Genomic DNA, 9,964 nt, shown 5'->3' on the forward strand with positions numbered 1-9,964 from the left:
TGGAATCACCAAAAGACTAGGTAAAATATTTGATTGGACCAATACCAATTTAGAGGCACAAGATTTAAGACTCATTCGTTCACGCAAACAATTAGTAATAACTAATAGGCTTAATTACCTTTCATCCTCTAACTATTTAATTGATATTAAATTAGTCCTCTAATTAAAAATTGATTTATTTCGATTCTTTAAGTTTCTCACCGTTACTACATTTAGTCATTTCTGTTAGTTTTATTCAAATAAAGTTTAGGGTTTGTGTTATGAAGGTACCTGAGCTCCTGTTTCACACATACATATGAATCATAACAGTTATCAATAACATCAGTCACTATTTAATCATAATACCTTAACAAAGCATAGAATTAAAATGATACTAATAAATAATGTTAGAAGATCCACATAATATAAATAATTCTAACGTGAAACGACTGTTATTTAGAGACGGTGGGACTATTTTGATATAATTTTGTGACGAAAGAAAGTTGATGTATTTCATTCCATAATTAAATAGAGGAATAAACACAATACACAATGCACTTGTTTCGCGGGAAGGACGATTAACAAACTATCTTCTCCTTCCATCCTTCCATAACTGAAAATCAAATCCCGCTTTTCTCTCTCTCTCTCTCTCTTCCATTTCTCGATTCAAACCTTCTCTCTCTTTCTCTCTCTTCCTTTCATCTCTCACAATGCTATGAAGAATCCCAATCCATGTCTTCCAACCCTCCACCACCGGAAAATGATCCACCACCAGCGACATCGTCGCCGGTATCCGCTAAATCCAGAACTCTTCAGAAATTCCCTCCCATTGTAAACCGACGCACCGCGACATTATCATCAAACAATGTAGACGACGAATGCAAAGAAGAGAATAATAAGAACAAGAATCATGACAATGAGGAGGAAAGTGAAGAAGAAGAAGAAGAAGAAGAAGAAGAAGAAGAAGACGTTCTTGTAACTGAACGTGAATTCGAACGTGCTGAATGTTCTTATTCTTCTTCCATTTTGCAAGCTTCGTCGTTAGGTCTTAATCAAATTCGAACGCGATTCTCTTCGCCTCTTCGTCATTCTTCTTCTGCTGGTGCTCCATCTTTCCCTATAAAAGATGTTGTCAACAATGTCGCTAAATTTAGATCTAGAGTTTCACATCCTAAAGACCTAGGTATATATACACAAGGAGGTTTTATATTGCAATTGCGGTTATGCTAGCTGCGAAATTTTATATTGCGACAAAATGTTCCGGTTGCAATCTAAGAATGCTGACACAGACAGGGCACCGATACGTAGACACAAATATCTGAAAAAAATGGATTAATTAATCATAATCATTTCTGTTGGTGTCGTGTCTGTGTCAGGTCAGATACCAGACACGTCCTCTATCAAAAGTGTCGATGCTCTAAAGATTGCAATGTCATTGCAATGCCTCAAATCATTTATGTTGGGGCTGTAATTGAGGTTGCGGAATACAATTTAAAACCACGTTCTAGTTTTAGATTCTATAATAATATGAACCAAAAAGTGATTTTAGATTTTATTGTTAAATCTACCTCAGATGTATCTTTAATTTAATTTAATTTTGCAATAAATTGGTTAGTGAAATATTTCATTGTTGTTCTTTTTTAGGGGAAAAAGTTCATTGGAATCAATCCAAATCGTTGAAAGCTCGTTCACAACTCCTCATACTGGAGGTGATATGTTATACTTTTGTTTTTATATATAATATTCAGTAAATATATGTATATAAGTTGTGTTCAATGTCCAAGACGTGTCAATGTCTGGACACAGACACATGATTACATTCAATTGTGCCATATTTTCTAATTGTTATTGTTGCGACGTGATGTGACGTGTCGTGTCTAATTGTTATTGTTGCCGACATGTCGTGTCTAATTGTTATTGTTACCGATGTATTGTGTTTGGTGTTCGAGAAGTGTCGGTGTCTGATACCAAAACGACACCAACACATGTGATTACATTCAATTATGTCATATTTTCTTTTTGTTATTGTTGCCTACATGTTGTGTCTAATTGTTATTGTTGTCAACGTGTCGTGTTTGCTGGTCAAGACGTGTCGTGTTTGGTGTTCAAGAAGTGTTGGTGTCTGATACCAAAACGGCACCAACACATGTGATTACATTCAATTATGGCATATTTTCTATTTGTTATTGTTGTCGACGTGTCTGGCGTCCGTGTACACAAATGCTTCAAAAATCTTTATTCAATTTCAGTGAGTATGTGTGTGTTTAGTTTAGTAATATTTTGTGTGTGTGTGTGTGTGTTCAATAGTTGGAGAAATGTAGGTAGCTCAGGTTCATGGCGTGTGTTTTTGTACAGGGAAATCATGCAGCTTATGCCAAAGATTTTCAATCCCCACGTTATCAGGAAATTCTTCGACTTACAAGTGGTAAGAAAAGGAAAAACCGGCCTGATATTAAAAGCTTTTCCCATGAACTTAACTCCAAAGGAGTTAGGCCTTTTCCAGTCTGGAAAAATCGTGCCTTTGGGCAGGTACTCTTTTTGTTTCAATTTCTTTATCATCAATTTGAAACATAAACAACCTAATTAAGCGCTTACAGCATAACAAAGCGCTTATCATGTATGCGCTTATGTATACGCTATTGAGCACCAGGAAAATTCAATATTATGAATTCCAGGTTCATTCCCCAATCAAACTTTTCTTTTAAGCTATAAGCTGTTTTCATAACCTATCCTGGAGAGCTTATGGAAATTAGCTAAACTTGACTTATTGAAATGTCATAAGCGTTCCCAAACAGTCTCAGAAGTACATATGTGATCATTAGATAAGCTCAAATAAATCTGTTTTAAAACACTAAATTTGTTAAACTACCTTCTATGGTTTTTCAATGAAATGAATTGTTACAGGAAATCATGGAGGAGATTAGAGCTAAGTTTGAAAAACTAAAGGAAGAAGTTGATTCTGATTTGGGTGGTTTTGCTGGTGATTTGGTGGGTACTCTTGAAAAAATACCTGGGTCTCATCCTGAATGGAAAGAGGGGTTGGAAGATTTGTTGGTTGTTGCTCGACAATGTGCAAAGATGACAGCGGCTGAGTTTTGGATCAACTGTGAAACTATTGTTCAAAAACTAGATGATAAACGTCAAGATATACCGGTGGGGATCCTCAAGCAAGCACATACGCGCCTGTTGTTTATTCTCTCTAGGTGCACTCGTCTAGTGCAATTCCAGAAGGAAAGTGTTAAAGAACAAGATCACATTCTTGGTCTTCACCAACTCAGCGATCTTGGAGTATATTCCGAGCAAATTATGAAGGCTGAAGAGAGTTGCGGTTTTCCACCCAGTGACCATGAGATGGCTGAGAAGCTGATAAAAAAGTCACATGGGAAAGAGCAAGACAAACCGATTACAAAACAAAGTCAAGCTGATCAACATGCAAGTGTTGTGATTGATAATGTGGAAGTTACTACGGCAAGTACTGATTCGACTCCTGGAAGCAGCTATAAGATGGCTTCTTGGAGAAAGCTTCCATCTGCTGCGGAGAAAAATCGTGTAGGTCAAGATGCAGTAAAAGATGAAAATGCTGAAAACTGGGATACTTTGTCATGTCACCCTGATCAACATTCACAGCCGTCATCTAGAACGCGGAGGCCTTCTTGGGGATATTGGGGAGATCAGCAAAATCTATTACATGATGATTCAATGATCTGCAGGATTTGTGAGGTTGAAATACCAATATTACATGTGGAGGAGCATTCTCGAATATGTACAATTGCTGATAAATGTGATTTGAAAGGCTTAACTGTAAATGAACGGCTTGAAAGAGTTGCCGAAACAATTGAAATGTTACTTGATTCCTTGACACCAACATCAAGTTTGCATGAAGAGTTCAATGAGTTATCTCTAGAAAGAAATAACATGTCATCTAGATGCTCTGAAGATATGCTTGACCTTGCTCCTGACAATACTTTTGTTGCGGATGATCTAAACCTTTCACGGGAAATATCATGCGAGGCTCATAGCTTAAAACCTGATCATGGCGCAAAGATATCTTCTCCTGAAAGCTTGACACCGCGATCACCGTTGATTACACCCAGAACAAGTCAGATAGAAATGTTACTAAGTGTAAGTGGAAGAAGACCAATATCTGAACTTGAGAGTTACGACCAGGTATACACTTCCATATGGTTATTCTTCATATTAAATCATAACACGCACAAAAAAAAGTACACTGCATGAAAGCATATATCATTAACTTGTATATATTATAATCCATGAGATTCATCTCTGAAATTTTTGTCTGATTCATTTTCTGAATTTGCGACATGCTACTATACTAGTGATACACTCTTTTGAATACTCACTTGAACACATTCTTTGTGATTGGTCTTTTTTTTTTTTTAAAATTCAAGATGGTTTTCTCCTTAATTGATGACCTTTTAAAAAGTGTTCACTTTTGAAAAAATGAATGCAAGAGTGGGGGCTTCCAATCGTCCATTCCTCTCTGAACTTTTATATTGATAATTAGACCGTCAAATGACAGATAAACAAGCTAGTTGAAATAGCTCGTGCTGTTGCAAATGCGAACAGCTGTGACGAAAGTGCTTTCCAGGATATCGTTGATTGCGTGGAAGACCTGAGATGCGTAATTCAGAACAGAAAAGAGGATGCACTTATTGTGGATACTTTCGGTCGACGAATAGAGAAACTTTTGCAGTAAGCATTTGTCACTTTTTCATCTGGTTTCAGGACAACCATGTATTTTGGTGATTTTTAGGATCGATAAGATTTTTCCAGATATTTTCTAAAACCACTAATGTCAATATTAGACACAGGGTCAGCCCAAGGGTCAAGCGACCCAAGTCAGAGCTTTAGGCCTCAAAATTTTGGGCTAATAAAATGCCTCGAAAAAATTTAATATAGTTATAAACATATAATATGGCAAACTAATTATAGATGTTTGTCTAGCTCAGTTAGGCAAGATCAAGGCCTCAAATCCTCTCGGTCAAACTTGATATTATTGTTCTTTTTATAAGCATTGTGTTTATTTATTTAAATTTTAAAAGGCCTGATCATAAATTTGCTTTAGGCCTCTTAACACATTGGGCCGGCCCTGATTAGGTAGTATAAACAGAAAATTGTGTTCCCATTTTTTGAGATTTTTTTCTTTTACTGCTATCATAATAATGCTTGAAATCTTCTGCACCATGTAGAGAAAAATATTTAACTCTTTGTGAGCAAATACACGATGAAAGGGCAGAATCATCAAATAGCATGGCTGATGAAGAGAGTTCAGTGGATGATGATACAATCCGTAGCCTTCGTGCTAGCCCAATTAATGGTTTTTCTAAGGACAGAACCTCTATTGAAGATTTTGAAATAATAAAACCAATAAGCAGAGGTGCGTTTGGACGAGTTTTTCTTGCCCAGAAAAGATCGACTGGTGATTTATTTGCTATTAAGGTAAGCTTCCTTAAACCGAAATGAATCAAATAATTACTTTGCAGAAACAAAGCTAGAGAGATTGATTTAGCGAACTATGTTATTAAACAGTGCGTACAAAAAGCATGTATCTATTCCTGAAGTTGTAAAATAAAACTAGTATTATTCAGTCCAGCAATGGTGTTATAGCTTATAGAAACCATTAGTATAGAAAGTCTTGTCAAATTAACTAACTGAATAATTAGAAAACGTTTAAACTATTCTTTGATATTTTTGTAGGTTCTGAAAAAGGCAGATATGATTCGTAAAAATGCAGTTGAAGGTATTTTGGCTGAGCGAGACATTCTTATATCTGTTCGAAACCCTTTTGTGGTAAGCAGGCCATACCATGTCATTCATTACTTCATTTATGAAGTTGATGTTCGTTGTTAACAAATCTAATTTTCATGTATCTGTGACAAACAGGTCCGATTTTACTATTCTTTCACATGTAAAGAAAATCTGTATTTGGTTATGGAGTACTTAAATGGTGGAGATCTCTATTCTATGTTGAGAAACTTAGGTTGCTTAGATGAAGATATGGCTCGTGTATATATTGCAGAAGTTGTAAGCATACTGGCTTTTGTAGTTTGTTGGTTCAATTTTTTTTTGTTTTGTTTATCGTAATGTTTTCATTTTTTGTCGCTCCACAGGTTCTTGCGTTGGAGTATTTGCATTCGCAAAGCATAGTTCACAGAGACTTAAAGCCAGATAACTTACTGATCGGACAAGATGGTCATATTAAGGTTAGTACATGGATTCGATTCTCTTACATACTTGTCCCTTCCTCGTCACTTTTTGTAAATGTTTAATCCTTGTTATTACAGTTGACAGACTTTGGACTCTCAAAAGTTGGTCTCATCAACAGCACGGAGGATTTATCAGCACCCGCATCTTTCACTAATGGTTTTTTAGTCGATGATGAACCAAAACCTCGACATGTTTCAAAAAGGGAGGCACGTCAACAACAATCAATAGTTGGCACTCCAGATTATTTGGCACCCGAAATACTTTTGGGCATGGGACATGGTCTGTAGTAACATCTTATCAAAAATAAATAACTAAATTTAGTTTTTCGTTCTAATTTCTTTTAATTTTCAATACATTCTTATATACGTTTGCACTTCTGTAGGTACAACTGCAGATTGGTGGTCTGTGGGTGTCATACTTTACGAGCTTCTTGTGGGTATTCCACCTTTTAATGCAGATCATGCACAGGTATGTGAATTTTTAGCCTTTATGTTTCTTCTCTATTTCTTTTCCTTTACTCTTTTTTTACTGTTGACGGTAAACAAATTCGTTCAAATGCGAAATCAATGTTTATTACAAACTATTAGGGGCAATCCCAATCCAAGTTGCAGAGTCGATTCTAACGATTAATGTTAGTATTTTCACGTGTGAGTAAGAATCTCACATTGGATGATAAAGTGGATGTTCAGCCACAAAGGCTCCACACACATTGTGTTTTCCAATCATCCAAAACTTTTTTGTGGCTTTTTTTTTGAAACGTCTCTAGCGAAGACTTATGTTTAATAACATCCCACACGGAAAAGAGTCTACAGAGGCACCGAGAAGTAAGAACAACATATTTATGTTTAAAATATAATCATGGTGGTTTGGCCTAGAGGTTCTCAAACTTGCACAAACTTGTGTTCCTTTCAAAATAGTTCCTCTGACAAGAGATGGTAGCTCAGGTTTGGGTCTCATTTTTAGAGGGGACAACATGACGCGTGCCCGTGAAGGGACGAAATTGTCTTCCGAAGGATAGGGAAGCTCCATTAGATGATCGAGGTGCAACATAGGGGTTCTTGGAGGTGGTTCAGAGTCCAGATCAGTGACAGTGGACTTGACCCGAACATAGGAAAAATTATTTTCCTATGGTGATTAATAGTACTCAACATAGGAAAATAATTTAATTTAATTTAATATAATTGACTATGTTATGTCTTCTAAGTAAAATAAGATGACAACTTTTCCACCTTTTTACCAATTCAACTGGTTCTCCACTGGTCAAACTGGCAGATCCAGTTTACAAACACAATCTGCTACCTTTGTTTGGGGGCACTATTGATACTTGATATATATCCGCATTTTTCATTTTTACGTAGTTCTCTTTATATGGTTTATATTTGTTTAGAGTTTTAGTTTCGTTTGTTTAGAGTTTTAATTTCATTACAAGTACCTATGGATTTGTTGGATCTTAAAGAGGTTAAGAATTTTATTTTGAAATTTTGGAAGAATATCACATCTAAATACTATTGCTCATTGTTTTTTTGCTTGCAGCAAATTTTTGATAACATAATTAACAGAGACATACAATGGCCAAAGCATCCTGAGGAGATCAGCTTTGAAGCATACGATTTGATGAACAAGTAAGCATTATCAAAGTAGATATGTATTTTATGGATGTTTAAAAGCAAATATGCTTTGTAACTGCAAAATTAATATGAACATTCTATTTGTATTTACCTCAGTAATTTTAACTCTAGGCATCAAAGTCCTGGTAAAAATTGATACGTAAATCCAGAGGGTTTGCTCAATATGTTTTGATAGGACTATGGGAGAGTATGCTGATGCTGCTGGTAAAAATGGTGATAGATTAAGAGCATAGTAAATGATTTGTAGATTGATTGTTTTTCAGTGATTAGCATGAATACGATAGAACCTGGTAGATGTCCGAACCATTTTTTTCAAAGGGCTTTGTTCCATCCAGCAATGCATCCAGTATCTTGTTGAACATTTGTGACACGAACTCATCATATCCTCTACCTGTAAGAGAAGTCGCTGTAAAGATGTGGTTAGCAGTAGCTTACGATTGAACACTATTTGTTAGAACAAGCTAGACAAATATGAGAAAACATGCTTTTGTTAAATTGTATAGAAACTTCTTTAATTTTGCAGTGGCATACAATCCTCTTTTCACTTGATACATTATGTTTCCTGTCATGTTGATTATAGCTGACAGTGAAGTTCTCTTTCAGATTACTGATCGAAAACCCAGTCCAAAGATTAGGTGTAACAGGAGCAACAGAAGTGAGTTATTCAGTGCCTTTTGAAACGGAGTACTCGCAAATTATGGTATTACATATACACAATCAAATAATATATTATTTTGTGCAGGTTAAACGCCATGCTTTCTTCAAGGATGTTAATTGGGATACGCTAGCAAGGCAGAAGGTCGTCATTTTAATTTTATTTGAGTTTGATTGGTTTGCGCCATATCTCTTGATTTCTCACACTTGGGATCCAACCAATTTTCTGCAGGCTATGTTCATACCATCGGCTGAAGCTCACGATACAAGTTATTTCATGAGCCGCTACATTTGGAATGTAGAGGATGATGAACATTGTGCTGGAGGTAGTGATTTTTATGACCATTCTGAAACATCCAGCAGTGGTTCAGGAAGCGATTCATTAGATGAAGATGTAAGAATAATTTTTAATTTGATTTTCTTGATTTTAAGTATATGATAATGTGTTTTAATATAGTTTGAAAAAAAAGATTTCACCTCATGTCATTTTTCTGTCAGTCCTCTTTTACCATGATTTTTCTGACAATATCTGGTTAAGCAGGGTGATGAATGCGCTAGTTTAACAGAATTCGGTAATTCAGCTCTTGGCGTGCAGTACTCGTTTAGTAACTTCTCATTTAAGGTAATACCTATGATGCTTGTCCTCATATTTTGTAAATATAATCACATTAGGCCAATATTATTGTATTTTGAAGTTATCCTAAATTACTTTGTTTATTTGTTTGTACTGTTCCACATGGATTGACAAAAAATATCTTATTACTTTTTTGCTTACAGAATATAAGTCAGCTAGTGTCTATCAATATGATGCATATCTCCAAAGAAACACCGGACGACTCCAACCCGTCGTGATATAGCAGAAGAGGTTTGTAAATTTCTCCAAGCAGTGAGGTTCAATTTGGCGAACTTCTTATAGAAAATAGTATGAGCATTTTCAGTACTACCACGGATGCTACATCCACGCAATTACTATAATATAGTATTGATACCATTTTAGCAGTAATGCGACGTGCCTCTGAAATTCATTTTTGTTTTCTGCTGCTCTAGTTTAGAAATGACAATTATTTTCTATAGGACTCAATAGAGTGAAACAGACACTGTAATGTCTTTCACCCTTTGCTGATATTAGAGTCTTCTTTGTAAAAAAAAAAATGCTTCTTAAACGTTCTTGATTGAATTATTTCTTGTTCATTTTATAACATAAAGGACTAAATTGGAACAAAAAAAAAAGATAAAGGACGACAGTGTTACGTGAAATTAAGTTAAGAAATAAATTGTGTAATTTTGCCTTTAAAAAATAAATTTTTCTTCAAAAAACTTAAAAATTTAATTTCTATTTGTAAATCTTTTAATAAGTGTCCTTAAGTTAGAGAGATTGCTTCATAACCCAAAATCTTCTCTTCAATGAAGAAAATGAAAAAAGAGAAAACTATGATCGACTTGGTAATGAAAAAGAGAGAAGCATAGTCAGAGTG

At 35.3% G+C, this 9,964-nt stretch overlaps 1 protein-coding gene across 4 annotated transcripts; it reads left to right on the forward strand.

The window, feature by feature from the left end:
- Positions 1-473: 473 nt before the first annotated feature.
- LOC11408568 (probable serine/threonine protein kinase IRE) lies at positions 474-9,688 on the forward strand. Of its 4 annotated transcripts, none has more exons than XM_003615467.4 (17): positions 475-1,162; positions 1,624-1,688; positions 2,335-2,508; positions 2,884-4,146; positions 4,520-4,692; positions 5,190-5,439; positions 5,698-5,790; positions 5,884-6,024; positions 6,111-6,203; positions 6,285-6,486; positions 6,590-6,675; positions 7,741-7,829; positions 8,439-8,490; positions 8,578-8,634; positions 8,722-8,883; positions 9,031-9,111; positions 9,267-9,688. In XM_003615467.4, exons 1-17 carry the CDS (start codon positions 712-714, stop codon positions 9,339-9,341), a joined length of 3,507 nt encoding a protein of 1,168 aa, XP_003615515.1. In that variant the 5' UTR covers positions 475-711; the 3' UTR covers positions 9,342-9,688. The 4 variants fall into 4 exon arrangements, with proteins under 4 accessions (XP_024639318.1, XP_024639319.1, XP_003615515.1 ...); XM_024783549.2 differs by having other exon boundaries at positions 475-1,081; XM_024783550.2 differs by lacking the exon at positions 2,335-2,508 and having other exon boundaries at positions 474-1,162.
- Positions 9,689-9,964: the final 276 nt, after the last annotated feature.

This window comes from Medicago truncatula, chromosome 5 (genome assembly GCF_003473485.1).
Source record: "Medicago truncatula cultivar Jemalong A17 chromosome 5, MtrunA17r5.0-ANR, whole genome shotgun sequence".
Lineage (NCBI taxonomy): Eukaryota > Viridiplantae > Streptophyta > Magnoliopsida > Fabales > Fabaceae > Medicago > Medicago truncatula.